At 44.4% G+C, this 23297-nt stretch overlaps 3 protein-coding genes across 4 annotated transcripts in view; 1 reads left to right on the top strand and 2 right to left on the bottom strand.

The window, feature by feature from the left end:
• LOC146198717 (uncharacterized) overlaps positions 1-8755 on the bottom strand; it is a 123239-nt gene extending 114484 nt beyond the window's left edge. For both annotated transcript variants that reach the window (XR_014705012.1, XM_084594223.1), the window contains exon 1: positions 8569-8755. Coding sequence is in view for 1 of the 2 variants with exons in the window: in XM_084594223.1 (XP_084450349.1) it covers positions 8569-8584 (16 nt within the window). In the remaining variant the exon portion in view is untranslated. The remainder of the gene's footprint in view (positions 1-8568) is intronic.
• A 278-nt stretch (positions 8756-9033) lies between these two features.
• On the top strand, positions 9034-17586 carry SsRbeta (signal sequence receptor beta). Its single transcript, XM_084594224.1, has 6 exons — positions 9034-9171; positions 10626-10789; positions 12911-13009; positions 13326-13437; positions 16718-16795; positions 17378-17586. Exons 2-6 carry the CDS (start codon positions 10626-10628, stop codon positions 17492-17494), a joined length of 570 nt encoding a protein of 189 aa, XP_084450350.1. The 5' UTR covers positions 9034-9171; the 3' UTR covers positions 17495-17586.
• Positions 17587-18758: 1172 nt separating this feature from the next.
• Positions 18759-23297, bottom strand: part of LOC146198720 (unconventional myosin-Ie-like) — a 317845-nt gene continuing 313306 nt past the window's right edge. The window contains exons 27-28 of the mRNA XM_084594218.1: positions 22602-22777; positions 18759-19473 (exon numbers count right to left, since the gene is read on the bottom strand). Coding sequence (XP_084450344.1) covers positions 19397-19473; positions 22602-22777 — 253 coding nt within the window. The 3' untranslated portion in view covers positions 18759-19396. The remainder of the gene's footprint in view (positions 19474-22601; positions 22778-23297) is intronic.

Here is a 23297-nt window from a genome sequence, read left to right on the forward strand (position 1 = left end):
TGACAGGGCACCGAGATATGCCCGTAATATTTCAGTAACAATACTATACGGTCCACAGACTGTTTCCTTTTCCCTCGCTTCCAGTGACGTAAAATAGGATCGTTCACTCCAACGCCTCGACTGTATGCGGCCTCTAACTTGTATGTCAGCCACGTTGGCCTTCAGTCAGTCAGTGCTGCGCTTCTTCTCGTTGCCATTAGGGTCAAAGCCCTGTGGGAAAAATGTTAACAGCACGCAAGTACAGGACCACGCAGGGTCAGTTGCCATATTAACAGCTGGCTGCTTTATCCACTCTGTTTACTCACGTGCAGAGCGCAAGAGCACGCAAGGCGTGGTGGCACTTTGTGAGTGGTCAAACTTGTGGCTCTACGAACAGTGTACGAAAGATGAAAAAAATAATAATAATAATAAATAAAAAAAAAAAATAAAAAAAAAGCAGATGATCACTGAGATTTGTGCGGCGTATACGCGAGAGTGTTACTTTTCTACACCATGCTACACTATTAAGTTGTGTTATGCTCAACAGTTACGTCATCACCTAAAAAGAGACGACAGAGGTAAATATAATGCTCGTTTCTGAATCATTCTTTGTGCGGTGGCATTTTTCCTTTTAGGTGACTTAGACTAGATGGGATGTCCACCGCAGCCATCGACATTTCCTTCAGGTATAAGGTATCGAGCTCAATAGCTAGGATTATCGCAGCCTTGTGGTCAGAGGTGTGGACACTGCCATGTCACCTCCCAAGTAGGCTGCGAGGCTTGAAACGGTCGAAGCTCCCAAATGCACTTTTTTTTTTCTCGAAATGAGGAATATACTAGCCTCTCGTGTAAAAAGTGATAAAGAACACGGCGCATATGCGGATAAAAGGGCAGCAACCGCCTCCTACATGTCGCGTGCGATGTGCTACAAATCGAGCTACGGCAGCGATTACCATGCTCTCTGCACGATAACATATTATACAGAGAGGTACTCGTGCGCACCAAAGTAAAATTTCTCTACAGCTCTGACCAGCACTTGGTCCGCATTTTATCGGCAGATATGATGCACCCCACTCCGCTGACCTATGTAACACTTCGCATACGCCACACCTGCCACACACTCCGCCTTGTACATGCCGCCATTGGAGATTGGCATCGTTTATCTGCTGGCAACCGCTATAATGGGTTGAACTCTTTCCTCGAGCCGCCTACCAGCGACCAGGAATGGAATGTTTAAAAAAATCTCTTCACCTTTTTCTATATGACGGAAACTTTAATAAATCAGCCCCACAGAACTTCCTCCGCTGCTCGGCCGTCCCATACTGCTGATTCAGCACAATAGATCAACGTGAACGATATGATCAATGAACTCGATTGACTCAATGACCCTTACCAAACGATGTTTTTCTTTTTCTGTTTTAAGAATTAACAACCTCAACACTTGTGAGAGCCCTTGAAAGTGCTGAAAGCGATGCTGAGAAACCCATAGCGGCCCGCAAAAGTTTAACGTGGGACTATATCTTCTCCTAATTAGTCACTTTTTCACAGAATAGGTAGTGTGACTAGACTGCAGTGATCTTTCGCGCACACTTATGTTATCAATAACCCCAGCCAATTTCATACTAATTCAACATTTTACATCTAATGACATCAACCACTTGTCTTTATGCGTTTTTGTTTGCATGATGCGATTTTTTATTTCTAGCCTTTAACGCGTATATATGTTAATATTGCGAGTTCTTACATACATGTTTTACTTTTAACTGTAAACATTTTTCGTGTTTCGATTCATGTTCTGTGCCGCTCCTCTCTGTAATGCGACTGTCCCGATAGCAAAATAAGAAACTAAATGAAACTTTTACAAGCACCCTTTAGAGAGCGAAATAATTATTCGACATATTTTATTAAATTTCGCCGTGGCGCTCATGACACCGCACACCGTAAGTAACGTATAGGTTTGCTGTGTGTAAAGGTCGGTGTAGGCACGTGGTAAACGTGGTGGACACTGTCAAGCGTAAGCCTCCGCTAACAGTGGTTTCTTGCGCGTGTACATAGTACGAAGGCGCACGTCGGCACTGAAGTATTCGCGCGGTTCAGGGTGAACAGTACTGATGAAAACCGACGAAAGCCGGGCACTTATCATAGTGCACGGCGCCAAATAACTGCGGGAAGGATGCGTCGAAATGACACCACCAATTTGGAATTCACAACCTTGGCGTTGAAGGGACCATGCATGGTGCGATGTAGACAGGCGACACGGGGCGAAAGGAAACTTTGCGTTCTCGAGTTTGTTTTTCCCTTTATCTGTAAGACAGCTCGCGTACAGACTAAGGTGGTGGGGCAGGGCCCGGGATTTGGCAGGCCAATTGTGGTCGATCGCGTACCTGTCGTTTTCGTGTTTTTTTGTTTTTTTTTCTCATGCTCTTTTTGCTAGCATCTATGTCTCCGTGGAAAGTAACTTGTACTAGTAAAATCAAAGGGGGTGTGGTAGGCAGCAAGTAATTAATATCATACTGATGCATTGCTGTAGTTGTCTACGATTCGAGTATGGACTGGGCCCCGAGGCATTAAAACTGAGCCCGAGGGTCCAGGACATCTTCGGCTAAGCCGAGGTACCCCGATCCCTGTTTTGCCCGACCATGCTGTAGGTGCTGTAAATATTGTAAAGTCGTGCGTACATAAACTCCAAGTCATCTCTTCGCTCTCTCCAAGTGTCGCTATCCATATTTCGTCAATCATCGTCGCTCCACCTCACCATCCAGGAAGCACAATATACAAAATTCGCTCTGTGGTTGACTAACAGGTAAATTATTTTTATTCTCGGTGTGTTTTAACTGTACCCACAAGCAGAAAATTCTGTCTACAAAATACTGGTCTTCGGCCACTCGGTTAGATCAAAGAATCAAGTTCACGAGTAGAAGGAGCATTAGTAACAGCAGAACACGTGGATTCCGCTTTCCTCACTCGTTCTTCGGGGGCTCCAGCGTGTCTTGAGCAACGGCAAACCTTCACCCTGAACAAAACGTTCCGTTTGTCCACAATTTATTGATCCTCACAGCGCTGGCTACTTACCTTCCTCTAAGCCGCTATAATCCGGGCACTAATCTCCAACCCGCGGGCACACTGCGGCGTATTACAGGAACTAAAGAAGGGATTGGGCCGAGGGAGTAGACCCCTTTGCCACGACACATTGCAGGTGCCACATTTCGTCACCAAGTGAACCTGAGCAGGCTATGACATCCATGGTGATTTTATTCCCTGAGGCTGCAGGGAAGTTGCACCAATCTGCACCGCCGAAGTATCGCAGGTGAAAGGTGGCAAAACCTCCTTGGGTAGGGCCAATAGATAATTTCGTACAGGACAAGGGAAGAAATAGAGATGGGGAAAGGGACTGAGCAGGAAGGTGAACGAAGCCGGATTAAAGAAATAGAACCATACGGAAGACAGGATAGATAAGACCAAATGAAATTATTTTCGTGACCGGGATGCACCAGTTATTCGACGTGTAGGCTTGTATCATATTTGGCTTCTTCGAATATGCAGCAGCAGGACCGATTTTTCCGAGAAACATACACAACAGAATCAACGGGAACTATGAACGGGACTTAGAAACTTCTTGGCGGTACCTGCATTCACACCCTTTCTGTCCAATCTTACTCCTGTTCGCGCTCAGCCTCGCAGCACGGTGTGGAAGGATGGCAAACTATAAGCGGTTGCGCTCATGGGTGCAAATTATAAGACATCGCTCCCCGCGCAATCAAATGAATCTCATAAACCTCATGTTATCGTACATCTTCGCAACGGTTTTCAAGGAGGAACGCCGGACCTTGAATTCAGAGCCACTCAGGCATCATGAATTTTTAAAGAGAAAGCTTTAGCAGCCCCATTCTTCAAAAAACCCGCCGACCAACAGGTCACTTGAACGGTACCGCCAGCAGCAGTACGAAGAGAGCGGGCGCATGTAGAAAGGGAAAGATTCGGCCCTTCTAAGCATGCGTGAAGGCAAGTGGCGAGAGTGTAAAGACATCGCCCGGCGCTTGCGCCAACAACACCATCTACGCGCGTGCTTGTGCGTTCCTTCTCACCATGCTTCTCACTTTCAGGCGTCATTACACACATATGGTAGGCGGACCATCCCCATCGACTCGGTCTGCGGGCGGGCAGGCGTCTTATCCACATTTTTTTCTTTTCTGCGGGTGCCACTAGTCGCGGCGACACGATGTCTCAACGTCCAGCGCCCTCGACAATCAAAAAAATAATTTTGTTTTCTCTTTTTTTTTTTTAATCCCTATCGACTTCCGATATGGCGTAATTAATTATTCTGACAACAAAAGAACGGGTATCATCGCTGGTTTCCCTGTCAACAAACCTTGGATAGTACACGTTAATTACCTTCTGGCGTTGCTGGTTGTTTTTGCTCGGAGGCCCTCCTCTAGCTTGCAAGATGTGGGTGAGTTGGTCAGACATAGTATCAAGTGAAGCAGCTGAACGACACGAGGCATAGAGGAGACAAAGGACTGCTTGTCCCTCCTGCGCTGTGTTTGTCCCTTCTTCTAATAAAGGTATTGTGCGGTTGCGCTCATTCACTTGATGCTAAATAAAAATGATTCAGAGTGATGGCAGCTCGCGTCGAGTGAATTCATGAGTGCAATTATTAATCAGTGCACCGACCAAATAATAAAATAGCATGAATTCATTACTTAACTGCAACTTGATCAGTCACTGTTTTTCATCTAGAAATTCCCAGCTTTCTCACGGTGTGCCTCTGCTGACGCGGGGAACCCCCTGAAGCAGTGTCACAGCCTACATCTGAGGAGAATCGAGCACAACTCTATCCATTGGGCGCTCTTACTAACACTTGCTTCTTTGTGTGCGTGCGTGCGTGCGTGCGTGTGTGTGTGTGTGTGTGTGTGTGTGTGTGTGTGTGTGTGTGTGTGTGTGTGTGTGTGTGTGTGTGTGTGTGTGTGTGTGTGTGTGTGTGTGTGTGTGTGTGTGTGTGTGTGTGTGTGTGTGTGTGTGTGTGTGTGTGTGTGTGTGTGTGTGTGTGTGTGTGTGTGTGTGTGTGTGTGTGATGGGGGGGGGGGGGGGGGGGGGGGGGGGGGGGGGGCTGGCTATGGTGACTTGTTGAGCACGAAAAGACGCACGCATTGCCAGTAAATTTAGAGTTAAAAACTGCCCTCCCCGCCTCGACATTCGATTAAAACTCATGCCATTGCTAATGGCGTCATGTCCGGCCGGAAATGGACGGCATGTGTTGGTAGGTACGTGAACAAACAGACAAAAAAAAAACAGCAGTTGGCGTAATTGCGGCTTGCCTGTGAAAGTGGTCTGTAGCGGCAAAATCTACTTCACTGTTAAGTATATCCCAGGGCGTAAAGGTCCCGCTTTGAGTGAAATTAAGCTCATCATCCTCAACCGGAAATTACCCACTGCAGGGCGAAGGCTTCTCTACCACTCTTCCAATTAAGTGAAATTCCCGGACGTCTAACTTTTACCATGCGCAGTGCAACCCAGTCCCAGAAACACAGAAAGATTCCCTCCTTCGCAAGCAATAATGAAGCAGGCAGGCATGGAAGAGGGTCGGCGAAGAAGTATGCGCATCGGATAGGTCGAATTTCATTACGATAGCGCGCAGCTGTTGCGCTCCCCGCGGCCTACAATTCTATCACCCGCCTCCATGTGTTCCGTGTTGGAGGACGCGAACGCATTCCAGCCCGCTGAAGCAGCTGCTGGCCAAGCATGCAACCTTCGCGTCATATTTATTATATCACACTGTGCCTCCATTTTTCCGTATACCGCTAGAGCCTACTGCGAGATCTCCCAGGCAGCAGCCACAAACCGCAGCCACTTCCTTGCCACTATTTTTTTTTTTTTTTTCACACGCGATAAGAATGAAGTGCATGGTTGAAAGCTGCGAAAAAAGCAATAAATCCCTGTTCCTGAAAGTGTAGCATATAATATTTCGTATATATAGTACAGATGTTTCCTAAACGCTTTACTATAACGTAACCTTCCACGCCGAAGAAGCACTCGTGGAGTGGAGCTAGCGGCCCAGGAATCACGTGCAGTTGGTGACCTAGGTTTTTGTTGAAATTGATAGAATAAAGGAATGGCGCGGAGAAATAAAGCTCACAGTTAAAGAGAGAAACATGCGACCCTGTCTGCACGTTTGCGATATGCCTGTCTTTCCGAGAAGCGGATGTATCACTTTTGATCCTTTGATTTATATTCGTGACTGGGTTTGCGTTTGTTCGCCTACTCCTGCTTGGGCTCCAGTAAGAATATGCACTATTGTTGAATAAATAAATTAAAAAAATAAATTCAGCCAAGCAGAACAATTTCCTTTAATACATGCTATGTCCATGGTCAGGAATACGGTCAGGGGAACGGGTCATAAAGGTTATTTATACCAGACTAAAAAAAAAAAAAAAAACATTCCCTAGAACAAGCATATGCATTTTGAGGCATCGCGTATGGTGGTAAGGCGCCAACGATGCTCGCGCACGTACACTCGGCGTCAAAAGTTTTTAGGCCAAGCCAATTGCAAGAGAGCGGGACTTTGCCCAAGCCAATGTGTTCAATCTGGAATTAAAATGTGCAGCGTCATTCTTTTATGCAGCTCACACACACACATCGTTCATGGGCTGCGCGCAAAAAGAAACAGCTTTCTCCGGCGACTCGCGCGCCCCGCGAACTTTTGAAACCGCGTGCGCTCAGCATTTGTCGAAAGCGACATGAGCGAAGTTGCGACGGTCCTGTCACATGTGGAACGGCGGACCCAAATTCTCCCGACCATGCGGTAGAATCACTGCTTTACTAACTACATGTGAAAATGTCGACTGTCCTATATCCGACTTTTTATTTCTTCTTCAAACCAGAGATAGTTTCGAGTTGAGGGGAACTTAAATAATACCATGAGCTAGGAGACCAGCTAATTTTGATCGCAGGACAAAATATTATGTACTTTCATACAGAAAGCCTTTATCACGGCATGTCACAGCCATACAGCGGCGTTTCGAAAAGCACCGTATTACAAATAGACGATATCCTTCAACAAAAACCGTTCCTTGAGCCCACAAGTCAATACAGAGGGTGAGAATACTTTTCTCTGCACTGCAGCGTCTTACGCTGTTGTTTTGGCAAGTAAATCTCATTGTTCGCTAGCCCTCAGTCGATCCTAACGATTTGGAAAAAAAAAAAAAAAAAAAGTATGGAAAGCTCCCTTCGTTCAGTAAAGGCTATATAGTGAACGAGCTCTAGCCTCGAGCTCCTATACCGTGAAGATTCCAAAAAAAGGATGGTATCCCGAATGGTATCAAAAGAGCCAGTTTCCAAGACGATAATAAGATATAAAATAGCATATCGAAGGACCTAGCGGGGCTCTTGGGGCACTGTGGCATTGCATATACATATTACTTTATATATATATATATATATATATATATATATATATATATATATATATATATATATATATATATATATATATATATATATATATATATATTGCATTTATGCGAGGCAAGCTCTTGTTGCAAGGCTTCTTTTGCTTTTACCGCCATGAATATTATAGCAACGAACACATCGAAAACACGAGACTCGCATTCGCAAATTAAATTCGACGTGAGGGATTTCATAAAATGCCTTCAAATGTCTTTTTTTTTTTTATGCTTACATAAGGTTGAATATTTATTTAGCAAGCAAAAAAAAAATCTAATATGAAGGGTTTTGCTCTACTCTTCAGTGTGTCATTCAAACAAACGTACAAAAAAAAAAAAAAAACGCCAACTGACAGGAAAAAAATACGCGCAATACCGTACCGTTACACAAGGGGCAATTATGCCCCCGTCAGCTAAAGTCACGCGAGGAGAAACGGCTGGAGCCAACAACTGGCGAACGGACGAGGTGGGCGTGACAGTGCGCTCGACGCGCGTGCTTGCCAGCTCCGAACTGAGAGGACCAAGTGGTGCGCAATGCTGGGTGCATGCGTTAAAGTTGCATGGAGAGGCCCAGAATGAGCAAGTATCGATTCCATTCTAGGAGGCACGCGCATTGCAAGGTGTGTATGCAGGCTACTCTGCAGGCACATGGCAAGAACAAGTGTCGTATCGATTTGGCGTGCAACAGTGATGACAGATGCATGTCGCAACATGCTCGATCCTTCTTCCATGACACAAATTAGCTGTCACTGATATGCCCAATGCCTTGGAGGATCCACTGGCATTTTCCCAAAACGATTTTTCTTTACCGCGCTTCCTATCTCGTGCTCTCCGCTGGCGACCGGCGGGAGGCGGTCGGCGGGTGCCAAAGGAAGCACCGGTTCCTCCCAAAAAGAAAACACGTCGCATTCCTGTACACTGCTTCGATCAAAAACGCCTCTCTCCCGTTCTCACTGCGTGCACCAAGATGCAGACGCGTGCAGAGCAGTGCGACTTCGCTCGGTTCACGGTGCGCACGACGCGCTTTCCGCGATCGTGTTTCGGAATCGCCGCCCGAAGCCGTACGACGATCCCCACAAACAGGGGGAGCGTCGGCGCGCTCTGGTGCGCAAATATCGCGCGCGGAAAGCGAAAGAGTGCTCGCACTCACCCTGTTTGTCCCTCATGGCGCGGTTATTGCTGCGCGCTAGCTGCGGGATTGAGCAGGTGCAGGTTTGAGCTCTTCAGAGTCAGCGGCTAAGGAGACAACCTGAGGAAGACACCAGTGGATCGGAATGGTCTCGGAGCAGAAGGTGCCATCTTTTTGTGGTTGCCATGGAGACACGCTCCGAGAGCCCCTCTCGGGAAACGACGCTCGCCCCACGACTTGCAGGTGGTTGAGGGCTTAACTAATTATACATTTAAAACGTAATCCTGTAAAAAAAAAACTTTAATAATTATTCATATTTTCAAAATGTTACAACTAGAAATATACTCGGGATGGAGTTACATTCATCCAGAACCTATGCGGTTTCAAAAGGCTCATGTCAAATTAATTTTTCTCATAGTAAACTAAAATTTAGTAAAATGGTCCCTGTTAAGTAACCTATAAATGCTTATTTCTACATAGTTACGTGTATTAAGTTAAGACGTGGTTATTTCATTTTCGATCTGTACTTGAGTATACCTCCTTGGCAGAGTAGGCAAGACACCTGGCAACGTTGAACCAAACGCGTCGTCTTTTTCCTCGAGATCTGCTGTACACGTTGTCACGGTATGTAACTGCCTCTCGATCACACGCGCTTTTTCGCGTCTTTAGCCGGTGTCCCAGGCTCGGCTACACAACGCGCCTACTTATATTTGTTCGTGCTAATCCACTGCACGGTAAAAATTTCGCACACGCGTTCATTAATTTCAGGTTTCACTTCTCACCTCGCAGTGATGCCCGTGCATGCTGTGTTTACTCCTTACCAAAGATGCTCGCTGTCACGTTGTGATCCGACCTCTTTAGGATGCACTTTCGTTTGATAACTTCAACAGCTGCAAAATTTAGAAAAGAAGTTGCCAGGGCTACTGTTTTATTTTCGACTTACATGGTTGCTGTGCATGTTTCATTGCAGATTGTAGTAGCACAGCGCGTATGTGCCATTACTGTTTCTGTCTGGTGTTTTCATAGTAGTAGCGCGCTACTGAACTATAAAAATTACGTGTAAACCATAAACTTAAAATGCTTTGGCCAGTTTGAGAACTTCTCCTGTGTTAGAATTTTAATTTTTTTTTTACTTCTGAGTTACGATTGACAACCGGATTAAAGTTGCTCACGTGCGTTGAATATAGGGTAACATTTTACTTCAGCCGTAACGACCAGATGCGTTAATTCTCAAACCTGCAATCTAATTTAAGAGACGAGGATGCTCGCTCGATTTCGTCGTTATGCTACAAGAGTTTTTATTTCACTCGATTGCATGCAGTCCGCGTGCCAGCGTGACAGCGGTAGTACCGAAAGTATACTTGAAACTCAACGTTTTTTTTCTCTCCCCGTCTATGGTATCCAGCTGAAAATCGTGCCTGGTTATTTTACCCTGTACCCGTCGTGGTGGTGCAGTGGTTGTTAGGGCGCTTGACTACTGTGCACAAGGGCGCGGGATCGAATCCCGGCCGTAGCGGCCGCATTTAGATGGGGGCGAAAAGCCAGGCGCCCATGTGCTGAGTCGCTTTCGAACGTTAAACGCCATAACCGAAACAAACTTTACAACGGCTGCTGTAGTCACTACGGTCAATCAGGCGCTAGTCGAGGCGGTTGCTCTCGTGAACGCGGCGCGAAAGGATATTTGCGCGATAATAATGGAGTTCCTTTGGACGTATGATGAACAGGTGCAATTTTAAAGCCCCGGTAGGCTGAATGTTGTGCAAAGATTTGCTATCAGATCAGTTTTCTGTGTACCTAATGTCGCCTAACGCATCTAACTCGTATGTGATTTTCATATTTAACTAAGGGGAGAGCGCAGCAAACTGCAGTGCTTACTGTGCAGCTGGGACCCACATTGACTGTTGTTAAGCGGTACTGCATATTCGAACTGCAGTGGAGCGAATAATTAGCAACCAAGCTCCCGTTTTGTTTTCTGCCTCGAAATCCTGTGCTTATGGTTGAATTATAAGGCAGAGCATCCTGTTCACTAGCATTGATATGAAACCGTCTGCCGTTCATCTTCTTTTTTATTATTGCAGATGCTAAGAATTCTTGCCGGTGCCCTCTGCCTCTTGCTGGTCCATGCAGCAGAAGAAGAGACCACCGAGGCACGGTTACTTGTACAAAAGCGGATACTTAACAAATACCTTGTCGAAGGCCGGGACATTGTTGTCGATTACAACATCTACAATGTTGGTGGCAGGTAACATGCGATCACTGCTTTTATATACCCAGCTATTTTTTTTTTTTTTTGCTCTTGTATGTTAACCATACAAACACGATGAATATTGCAGATTCGCTTTAAATGCAGTGAGCCAAGATAAAGAAATTGGCATTCTATTTTTTGAAAAGGATAACTTGCTGTAGGAAAATCTTCTGAGAATGAGGAAATGCTCGTCTTATGCCCACTGCTCTTGATTACTGTTACTTGAACTTGCTTTGCTAGCTGGCTGGTGCAGGAGTTGGCTTGTTATGTCATGTGTCTGGTTCAGTGGACAGTTAAATATATTTGACCTGTATGAGTGTGTCTAGATATTTTATGTTGAGAAAGAGCAGTTTTAGAAGATAGAAACTGCACAAAATGAAAGTAGAATGGGATAAAAGAGAGTAAAGTTAATAAAACTCCATGTTTAGGGAGGATCCTCTCCCTGTGTGTCAGGTTTTCTTGAAATTTAAAGTATGCATTTTATGCCACAAGCGTAATACCAGGGTTTATAGAAAACAGTGGGCAATGTACAACATATTTCTGACCATACCACAGACTTGAATCCATTTGCTGTCCAATGCAGAGTGGTACCTCCACAATATTTTATTTTTTCCTAGGCTTTTCAGCTAGTTGCGCATCCTGGTCACTTTCATCACTAGAAATCGCTAGAAAAACACCTGCAGTCACCGAAGTTTTCAGTTTCACTGCTGCCAGGGTCTGAGTTTGTCAGTAATTCTTGATTTATTTATCATTCAGCTTGTGCTTCGGTTGCCTATATGTGAAACAGCCTCAAGGCTGTTTCACATGGTGTGAAGCGCACGAAAAATTTCGGTCCAGTCGCAGTGTCATTACGGCGCAAATCGCAACAGCCCTTTCACATGCTTGCGGCACCAGCAATATCTGTCGGTGTAGCACGAGCGACGGCACCATCATAATTTACCAACAATAAAGGTAGAACATGCGTAAGATTAAATGTTTTACTAATTTATGTTATTTTATCAGAATATAAAGTACTTTATGCAAAATAGACATTTTTAACTTTTTTGTTTTATACGCAACTACGTGCAACAGTCACATCAGGCTGAATTCCATTGGCTGGCGGCCGTCTCATTCGCAACGATCGCTGTGATAGTGCGGCATGCGACCAACTCGTTGAAAGTCTGTCGCAGCTACTCTCCGACGGAAGCGGCGTGCCCTTCTTGTGTGGCTGAAATTGCACTCTGCTGCGGCAAGAATCGCATCATGTGAAACGGCCTTCAGCCATATCAGAATGAAAGAGATTCCAAAACTGACTGTCACAAACCACTGTAGCACCACAGTGAAGAGTGAGCACAAGGTTCAGCACGAGCATGCTCTGGCGTTGCTAGGGGTGTCTGCAGTGTACCTGGCCATGCACTCGAAGGGTTGACTAGAACAGTTTATGAAACATGAAAGAGCTAAAGAAAAAAAAAATGGGCATATTTTGAAGCATGAAATTTTGTATTGAATGGTGTTGATTGCACTTGCGTGTGCAAATGTGCAAACTGTAAGGCTCTGGCCCCAAGTAGAGAATATAGTTCACATTTGTGGCTATTTTCTTTAAGTCTTTGCAGCTGGTGCTATAAGTGCCACGTCACGTGAATGACAAGGCCACTGAGGGCTTCTCATCTTCACTGATGAAACTGAACGAGCTTCATTAGATCAGTGTCAGTCATGACTACTTGTACAGTCATCCACACACAACAGTAGACACCATTCAAGCACTCTAGAGTGCTTGAATGGTGTCTACTGTTGTGTGTTTATGAAAGTTGCTGCTGCCTAGTGGGCCTAATACAGCTTTTATAGACGTAAGGAGTTAATCGCAATCTAGAAATATGCATGCATGACAAAGTCTGCGTTCAAGCACTAGGGCAATCATAGGTGTGCCCAGAAAACTCTAGTGCTCTGGATAGTTGTATGGGGATGACTATGCTGAAAATGTTGTGTAGGGCCATTTTATACCTACATAGAAGTCTTCTTTTGCATTATGAAATGCAAGTGCATATAGTGAGAGGATTTTTTTTTTTTTTTTTTGATTGAAAGATTTGGGGCCTTGTTATAACTACCCTAAATATGTTTTTCTTGTTTTGTGTTGTGCAGTGCGGCCTTGGACATTAAAGTGGTGGACAACTCCTTTAATCCCCAGCACTTCCAAGTCACCAGTGGCCTGCTGAGTTTCAAACTTAACAGGCTTGCTCCGTATCCTCTGCCTATCGCTTTGTGCACAGCAGTTGATGAAAATCAGAGGGAGATGGGGGTAGGGAAGCAGAAGTAAACTGGCTAGTGAAAGTATGAACGCTTGAGTGGCAGCATGCAATTTTAGCATCTACTGTGGTTCATTTGTAATTGCTGTTTGTAGTTAGTGACAACGGAAATCAGCACACTAAACTTTATAGTAATTTTCAGTTCACCAGGCACTGTTTCGACAATGCCAGGGGAATTTACCTCCTTGTTCCAAAAAAGTGTGCGTGGTGTTCCATGCATGCATGCTGTTTCTTTGACTGCGAATCCACAGTGGCAGCAATGTCACTCACACCGTCGTCGTCAGGCCCCTGACGCCTGGCAGGTTCAACTTCACTAGTGCTGAAGTCTCGTACCGGACGTCAGAGGACAGCCAAGAGATTCAGGTATGCTTTCACTCAAGCTCGTGCGAACACTGACCCAAGCAGCAACATTACTAGCTGGCTCTGAATGCTGAATGTATCTCCCAAACCTGCCTCACTCATATACTGTGTACACGCTTCATCAAGAGTATACAGGCCAAGTCGTAGCTAGCTTGCAGGGCCTGTGTGCTACTGTTTTTAGTGAACACATTGCGTTACATGCTTTGGAAACCTGCGCGAAGCGAACGTTCCTCATGCAAGGCATGCCCGAAAAAATGAGCCCCTTTCTTGTATGATGCGTGCACCAGTGCCATCACTTTGCAATAGCGCAGTCATAACTGTGCCAAGCTGGAAACAAATTTTGGTTAACTGTGCAGAAAGGCTTAATTTCAATAATGGCAGTTGAACTTGGCACGTACCTTGCACATGACGTGCATTTTTCACTTGTTCTCCAATTGGAAATTTCTCTCTAATTGGGCATAGAGAGTAGAAAACTGGTCACATCATGCCACTTAAAATCACTGTGTATTTTAAATTGATGCATTTTAGAGCCGTAATTTGGATATTTTTTTTTTATTATTATTATTTTTAAGCCTTTAGTGCCCTAAAGGGTACTCCTTTACCTTGTGAGGTGTAATATAGGGCCTGCTGGAGTGCATAATTGGTAAATGACATCACTGCATTAAAACTAATTCATACACGGTGAAAGTATTACAATGTTTGCAGATTAGAAAATTTCGGGGGAAAAGTTCCCAGGCTACTAGTGAAGCCGGTCAGTCCCAGTATGTACCATATATAGATGGAATCAGCTTACATGCGATTAAACTATTACATTGTCACATGGCATGTTTCTTCTTTGAAGTCTTTGTTGCCATTTACTGTATCTCCAAGGCTGTGAAGCAGCAGACCTTTTTCACTTCACGATGCTCTTAGTGTACTCAATGTGTGGGCATTTGTGATGTGCTTGATTTGGCTGTAGAGTGCTGCCTCACATATGCCTATACCAATGCGCAAAGCCTACAGACTTTTCCAATAAGTGCTCCATCACTGTCATCGATTGCTTGCTGGGCTGTTACATGCAAGCGGCAATGGAACCAGTTTGCAAAAGCTCTGGGAGGAGACATTTCGACATTTGCCTTGCTCAGTGGTTTTAACGGCTTGCAGTGAGAAAGTAAAGTTTGATTTATGTGAGCAATAGCTCCTGTCACTTTCAAAGGTTAAAACGTTTGTGGTTTAGGGGGTTAATGTCCCAAAGCAACTTAGGCTACAAGGGACGCAATAGTTGAAAACTTTGGGCAATTTCGGCTGCCTCAAATTTTGCGTTCACATCACGCAGTACACGAGCGCCTTGCGTTTCGCCAATGAAACGCCATCGAAAAGCTCCCACTACAACCGGGATTAAAGCCGGGTCGCCCCGCTCATTACCCCAAGCTCTCTTACCACTGGGCCACTGCAGCAGGACATAATTAGGATGCTGGCAGTGCATAATTTGCCATACAATATAACCTAGAGTGTAATCCTCTGGGTTTCTTACTTTAGACAGACATTGTACATCAGGACTGGCATATGCAACACCATTCTGTGCCAATGATACTCTTTACAATGGGTGCCTTGTGCTCGTCACAAGTAGCATGGATTCTCATTCGTATAATTTGTAGATTCATATTCCTCCTGAATTGATCACAATATTTACCCTGCTGGCGGTGGCTTGGTGGTTTGGGCACTCGACTGCTGAGCTGCAGGGATGCCGGTTTAATCTCAGCTGCAGCCGCTGTTTTCCAATGGAAGTGAAACGCAGGTTGTTCACATGCTGTGCGATGTCAGTGTGTGTTAAAAAGACTCATATAGGCCGCCGTCGCTTTGGGACGTCAAGCTCCATACCATATCGTGACAAGGTCTAGCTACATTAGTCTGGACGGGTTAAGGTGCCCCGTTAGTGCATGAAACTTAGTTCACCTGTCGTATTGCGATCTTCGTGATAAGCGATTGTTTTGACTTTATGTTAGGCAGCAGTCTTTACCATATAGTAGTCAGGGGTGGGTTTTAGGATGCCCTGATTATTGTAAAGTGGGAGCATTTGCAGCCCTTTGAGGTTGTCAAGCAAGCTGATTGTGCAGTGGCATTATGTCAAATAAAAAGTTCCTGCCATGTATTTGAATAGTAAAGTTCTAAACACATGTTCTAATTTGAGAGTCACTTCATTGCAAGTAATTTGTACACAGCGAGAACTAATCATTACGATGCTGGAAGGTTAGAGACATTCAGGGCAAGAAAAGCACCAAGCTCTTGGCATTTCCCAACTTTGTATAACTTCACCTTGGAGGCCTGACAAGAAAAGCACCAAGCTCCTGGCATTTCTCAACTTTGTATAAATTCATCTTGGAGGCCTCCTGCAGTGCTTTTGTGATTAATCTAGCTGCCTTCATCTTAAGTTTGTTGTAAATGCGACATAGTTCAACAGCACGAACAAGAAGTTGTTCAAGCAGTTAAATTAATCTCATTTCAGCTTAAACCAAACCAATTCGCTCAGTCTTCTGTCTTCCAATTGTAAATACATCTGTTAGTGAGTGAGAAAAAGCTCTAGCACAGCATAGTAGCTGTATATATTCATTTTGTGTGCATTGTCAGTTAAAGGGCAACTCCGGGGGTTTTTCGACATTCGAATATTCTAATAAAAATTTTACTGTAGATTCTCCTCTCCGTCCTGGCGCATTCTACAAAATTTGGGCGCTGTACGATAATCCGTTCGCGCGCAACACGACTTTAAAATATGCTGTTTTCATGGCTTAAGTTGAGACTATTTCTGCCGGCAACACTGAGCTTCTGACGTCACAAACAGTATACCGGCGTTACTGTCCACTTCCCGCATGATTATGAAATTGTGAGGCTTATATTGAACTAACTCAGACATTTTATGCAATGCTTCATGATTTCCATACTTTATTTTCACCATCCAACGCACGTACGAGTGTTTCTCTAATACTGAGTGTGACGTCACCATTTCGTCACCTGGGACGTTGTTTCTGGCCGTGAAAGCAGTTTCGGTTTCGATTTGCTGTTTTTTCTTTTTAAAAATACTTCTAATTGGAATTTCGAAAAACGGTTTTTTGTGTTCGAGTCAGGACGTGCCGAGGAATGTAATTCAACCAAAAACACAGAATGATGGAAAAACCACCGGAGTTGACCTTTAAGCAGAGTGCATAAAAGAACATTATTTGTTAAACGTACGGCAGTTAATTGCATGAAATTTCTGTATAAAGATAACTCTTCCCATTTCCTTTTTTTTTTTTCCGCATGATTGCAGTATGCCCACACTGCTGAGCCAGGGGAAGGCGGCATTATTCCTGTGCGCGACTTTGACAGGAAGTTCTCACCTCACGTGGTAAGTGTTATTGGAATTTCCATGAGGATAAAGAAAGTGTTCATAAATGTGCACTCAAATCTATTATGTTTCTTGAGTAGAAACTTGAGCCTTGCTGTCATTGCAAGCAAACATTCAAGTAAAAACACTTGGCACATGAAAATCAGACATATTTATAAGCCCTTAAAACAGATATTTATCAGCCCTTAACCTGTGAGGTTATATATGCCCTCACTATTAGTGTCAAAACCCAAACATTTTATGTGGCACCAGGTTATACGAAGCACATTCTGTTGCAAGACTTCATATTAATTTCAGCTGCTGGAGGTTCTTAAATATGCCTTGAACGTTCACATGGGGCTTCCTTGCATATTATTTCCATCAATATACAGTAGCAGTACTGGGAACCACGTACAGCACAATCTTATACTTCGTGGCCAAATGCCAGTCACGAAAATATTGCGGAAAGTCAGCTTTGGATACTGCAGGTGCACAGAGCTACTTTAGTTTCCTTTTTACGTTGACTTGTCGACAGTTTTGAAGCAGTAACGCATATGTATGTTGGTTTTGATAATGATCGAGCTTTGACTTTTTCTTTCCCAGACTGACTGGTTGGCGTTTGCTGTTATGACACTGCCATCCCTTGGAATCCCATTCCTTCTTTGGTTCAACAGCAAGTCCAAGTACGAGGCCATCCTGAAACAGTTCAAGAAGCACTAGGACATTCATTTTGTTTGGGTTTGGAAGTGCAGTACCTGCTCTTATTTTTTATGCCCGCCAGTGTTTTTGTAATAAAATGCCATAAAAGCTCACAGTGTGCATGGTACCATATGTTGCCACCATTGGAAGCAGGGAACTGCTCATTTTTTAGGTCATTTGAAAAAAATTTAAAATACCTGCAGACTTTTTCTCAAACAAAAACCAGGCTGTGGAAGTGAGTTTTTTTTCATAATTTTACTGTCACATCAACTGGCAGCCTTCAGATATGTTACACAGTGAATTTTCAATTACCAGACAAATTGCCACACTTTTGTTGGCAACTGTGCAGTAATTAAAAAAGACGCTGAAAAGGCGCAATGACACATAAGTGCAGGATTATAAACATCAACTGCAATTACACAGTGGTTGTAATCATAATGCTGGTTATTAATGCCAAAGCATTAACAGGCTGTGTTGGCATTGGAAGTGTCCGCAAAATGTGTCACCAGAAGTTGATCCTCTCGTCGCCGTCGGTCAATGTCATGGTACAAAATAAGTTGTATCAATGAGTCATTAGTCAGTGCATGAAATTGTCGAATCACGAGTCATGAGACAAAAAAGTGCTGAATCGTGTAATGTGGGCAAATAGATGTAGGAAGCCGTCGACTAGGAGACAAGTCGCGCCAATGCATTCTCCCAATGCATTGGGAGAATGTACACAGACAATGTACAAAAACAACATTGAACAGTCAACAATTGAAAAGTACTCCATTTGTGTGATGCTATTTGCCACATGTGCTCCGTCCTACTAGAGACAAAACCCTCAGTTGCTACTGAGAAAAGAGTAGCCCGTCTCCAAGTGGTGCCGAGAGGAAATGGTAAGTGGTCATCCGATGCTGAAGTCGCTGCCCAAGCCACACAGTATGCATTGCAAGCAGCGACTACTAACATCATTAAGAGCTAAAAAAATGTGTGCCATCACTACTGAGAAAGATTTTTGCTGCTAAAAGCAGACTTCTTTTACTGCTGTGGCCAGTCAAATTTACTGAATGCTACCTTTATGGGCCATGCATTTTTGCTCTTTTGATGGCATGCCTGCACCAAAGGGTGGAAATTTCAACAAGACTGTTGCAAAGTTCCTTTAATGCTTCTTTAGTTGCAAAGTTCCTTTAATGCTTCTTTAGTACAGATAACTGGCACGCCACGCTCTTTTAGCAGCATTGTTTGTGAACAGTGATGCCGAGTGTGCTGAAAATGTGAAGGAACAGTCCAAATTTCACCATGGTACTAGTAAAATAAACTTTACTTTTTTTTCCCCCCATGACAAATGCACGTGAAGCATATTTGTTCACAACCTTCACAGAGTTTTAAGGTCTTAACATGGCCAAGCTGACATTCCTGCAGAAGTTTACTTTTACTGCAAGGTTTGCTCATGATGCATTGTGACAACAGTATGAAAAACAACAGCGCAAAGGAAGAAAAGAACAGAACACTATAACAGTGCATTTGTTTCCATGTTCTAGCATTCCGCTCTGTGCACGCTAGTATCTTTGATGCTGTGAGGATAATGGAGCGATACCAAATTAATGCTCCTAAATATATAGTATAGTACTTGTTTAATATTTTGGCATATTCTCAATTTGAGATGTTACTTTGTTTCACATTTTTCTTAGCATTGAGCTTAGTTATGATGGAGAATGTTGAAACTAACATCTTACACTAGGGAGGCGACATAACATGCCTGTCCCTTGTGCTCATTTACAGTTCCAGAACTTTCCAAACAGCTCTCTATAGACGGTGCAAATTCCAACCCCAGGCAAACAAGTCTTCAGGGTTTTCTGTTGGTTGTGGATGGCTTTCAGCTGCAGGTCCCACTCCGCCGGATTCACAGAGGCCAACAAAGGCAGAGGGCGGAGAAGGTGCTCAAATCCGTTCCACATAATTAGCTGGAAACAGTCCCTCTTTTCCTCCTAGTCGGCCAAGCCACCAGCCTGACGGGTCTGCGAATTGACACCAGTGTTATGGTTATAAACCTCGCAGTTGTCGATTTGTTACTGACACAAAATCAGCAGCAACAAGGACACAGCATGCGGGAAAATTTTCAAACACTGCAAAGTTGCACTGGGCAATATGTTATGCGGTAGTATAAGGGCCCTCGTGTCGCATAAAAGTTGGTGTTGCTCTCCATTGTTGTAATGCACAAATCATTGCTAGTATGCAGCACCCACAGGAAGAAAAAAACTGCACTGCTACAGTGCAGATGGCGCATAAGCAGTAATAAAAGATGTGCCTAGCATATGCTTTGACGTATGACTGTATGCAAATGAACAGCTCTGTCATTAGAAAGAACATATGCGGAACGATTAGGCAGTGTTAAATGCGCTATCATGTCTGCTCTTGAAGCAAAGCTTGTGGGGATTCACAATCCCCTTCCTCCATTATAACGCCCGCGCGTAATTAACACGCGTGATTACGCGTGCTGGCAGAGAGGTTGGCGGAGGAGAGGGCATGCTGGCCACCCCCTGCCGCCTCCCGGGCCTGCGGCGACGCTGCCGCGGGGTTCCCTCTTTCCTGCCGGCGTAACCGGGAGACCTCCTCTCCCGTTCCGTGTCGAGGAGCGCGACTGCAGCAACTCGCTCGGGTTCTTCGGCGAATGGGCGTGCACGCGCGCGGTTCATGATTTCCGCCGAGGATACCACCGCCGTCACCGAGAATCGCCCATTGACCGTAGGCACTTACCGCAACGGGATGTGAGCGCGAAGCATTGTCAGGTGAGAAGACTCTTCCTCTCACCTACTTGACGCGCTTCCCTATTAGGTGGTTTTTATTTCACCCCCGTACGCGGCGTTCGCTCGCTACACGGTGGTTGTTCTTGATTGCTATTCTCTTGCCGTGTACTCGAGCAGTGCAATAAACTCTGTTCGAGTACGTAACTCGGTGTTTGTCCCCTCTGGCCCGAACCCGCCGCAGTGGCGATTTCTCGCACCGCGGGTTGGGGGTCACAGCTCTGTCTGCTAGGGCTGGCACGTCGGGGCTAGAAGGCGACTGTAGCGTCTAGCCCCCCCGTGGCGCATTCTTGCGAGAATGTAACCCCCATAAGCTTCAGCGTACCACCATTATCGCCCTCTGCTACCGTACTGCAGGTAATAGGACAGTTGATTACAGCATTCTACCTGCACATCCCCTGCAAGCCTAGTTTCACTTCCTAGTTGAGGTACTCGAGTGTGCACATTTTACAGGCTTGCATACACATTACGTTCACCTGCACATATCTTCCAAGCACGACTGCTGAAATAACCTTTAAAAATGCCCTCCAGCAGATTTGGTCATTTGAAATAAACAAGCCCAGTGCACAGATTGGGCCATTACCCTGACGAACATTAGAGCCAAGTGTGCCATGGCAATGAAAAACTTAAAGCTGTTTTGGGCTTCTTTCATGAGGCCATGTCTTTGTATAGTTCATCGGCAGTGAAGTCACAGCAGTGATGACACTCGCATTAAGCATTTCATTGACCTTTTATTTGAATTTACGGGTGAATGATGGACGATGACCTGCCGTCCCTAACTGCTCCCACTCTTTTTCATTGTGCCATTTGCTTTAGTAAAAAAGTTTTTTTCCCCAGTCTATTTATCATGTCTATATAGTGTGTGCTGTTTGTTTATTCTTTACCTTATTCATCCTACCTTATCGTCAAAACTGCAAAAACTGCTTTCCCATATCCATGCCCCTGCCCAAAATACCGATACAGTCGAACCTGAAGTGGACTGCAACATAGTTTTATACATCAGTAATTTGTTAATATAGAAAACAACAAATCGGCTTAACTGTAACCTAGAGGCAAGAACACATTGTACTCACACTACCGACACACTTCTAGCAGTGGCAATGCTCTACTCACAAGACGATGTTAGCTCTAACCTGCTTTGCACAGGAAGTGCTGCGAAAGACGCTTTAGAACCGGCCGCTGCCTACTGAGTGTTACCAACTACATTATAAACAGAATAATCGCTCAATAAAAGTAACACAGCTGGTTTCCACAATGCATTTGGCAGCGAAGCGAGCTATGCATGCTGGACGATGGTCGCCAATAGGTTTTAGTTAGGTTTGCTTCAACCAACAACAGCGATGTGTGGTGAAAACGAATCATTATCATCATCATCAGCCTGACTATACCCACTGAAGGCCTCTCCCATATTCCTCCAATTAACCCAGTCCTGTGCTAGCTGCATCCACTTGACCCCTGTGAACTTCTGCAGCCACAGGTTCCAGTTATGATGCCATAAAAGTTCGAACCATAGGAGTATAGTAAATTTACAAACAGAGGGTGGTCAGGGCCCTCTTAAAAAGACTCTATTGCATGTAGCATACCAAGGCTGATATAAAATATTGAAATATTGAGATTTTGGAAACGATTTCATGACAATATTGAGTTTTCTGCCATGCACCACTGGTCAAAAGGAAGGCACGCCCCAACAATGCGCTAGCTTAAAGGACTATAGACACCTAACTTTTGGGTTACTGTTTTATCATTTGTAATGATGCCTAGGACATTACTATACACGGATCATCACGCCACATTTGCCTACGACTGTTGAATAATTATCAAATTTCGTTTCTCACCTGGTTCGGTTTCGGTTTCAACAGCCGAGCTATGGCTGTGATGTCACAGTCAAGTCTAGGTCACGCGAGGGATGAAAATACAGCGATATAATCATTGTTGTGTCATTTGAATTCACTACAATGATAAAGCTAGGCTGCCTCAAGAACAGGAATCATTACAAGTGAAGAATGAGCGATTATATAGCTGTTTTTTCATGCTGCGCATCAAGACATAATTGTGATGTCACAGCCATCTCTCGGATATCAAAACCAAAACTGATGAGAAAAGAAAATTATTTAATTATTATTATTATTATTATTATTATTTATTATTATTTAAATAAATTATTTAGCGGTCGTAAGCGAAAACTGCGTGCGGATCGATATACAGGAATGGCTTACGCATCCTTAACAGGAAGAAAAATGCCACTAAAATTTGGTGTATATAGTCCTTTAAGTTAAACTGCTATTGATTAACAAGCAAGCTCAAGGAACCACGCTCGGCTCTGGAAATAATGAAGTACTAACCTTCCCTGATAATCTCAATGGTGTCACCTTCAGAAATGGCCAACTCATCTGTGTCCTGGGGTTCGTAGGCATACAAGGCCTTGCATGTGGGGACAGCTGGCCTGGGACGGCTTGGAGGCTTTGGCTTGCCACCACCTGGAACTGGTCGTGATTTCCCAGAATTCCTGCGCTTTTCCCTGCAGGCATGTATACAAAGCGTCGAATAAAGATGCAGTTCCGCAACAAACTCTTCCAGGACAGATATGGCTGCACTGAGGTGATGATTTTGTGTTGTTCTCTTTATGCTTCCATTCCCAGAAGGGCAATTAATTCACCATGGTACCACTACATCAAGAAAAACTGGCCCTTCAATTTCAATTTCAATACTTCAGGTTTCTTTTCTTTATCTCAATAAGTGTTTATTTCTGCTTCAGATAGGTCTTTAATGCTCTGAGCCAAGATGGTAGCCGCTGACCTTTTACATCACAGGTTACATTTGTACAAGCAGCTTGATGAGAGTTTTTTCCAAAGCTCTGAGTGTTGTTTTCATGAAGTGAGTCATGCTGTATACATTTGAAATTGCTGCTCGACAAGATGGCAAAGCCATTTTGTGTCTTGGTTCAGAAATTGCTTTTCTGAACCAAGATACTAAGACATTGCAAAGTGCAGCAGCCCGCTTTGGAAACACTGCCTGGTGCCGTCACTTCTTCATTTTTC

Source organism: Amblyomma maculatum, chromosome 2 (assembly GCF_055883805.1).
Source record: "Amblyomma maculatum isolate TAMU_Amacu chromosome 2, ASM5588380v1, whole genome shotgun sequence".
NCBI lineage: Eukaryota > Metazoa > Arthropoda > Arachnida > Ixodida > Ixodidae > Amblyomma > Amblyomma maculatum.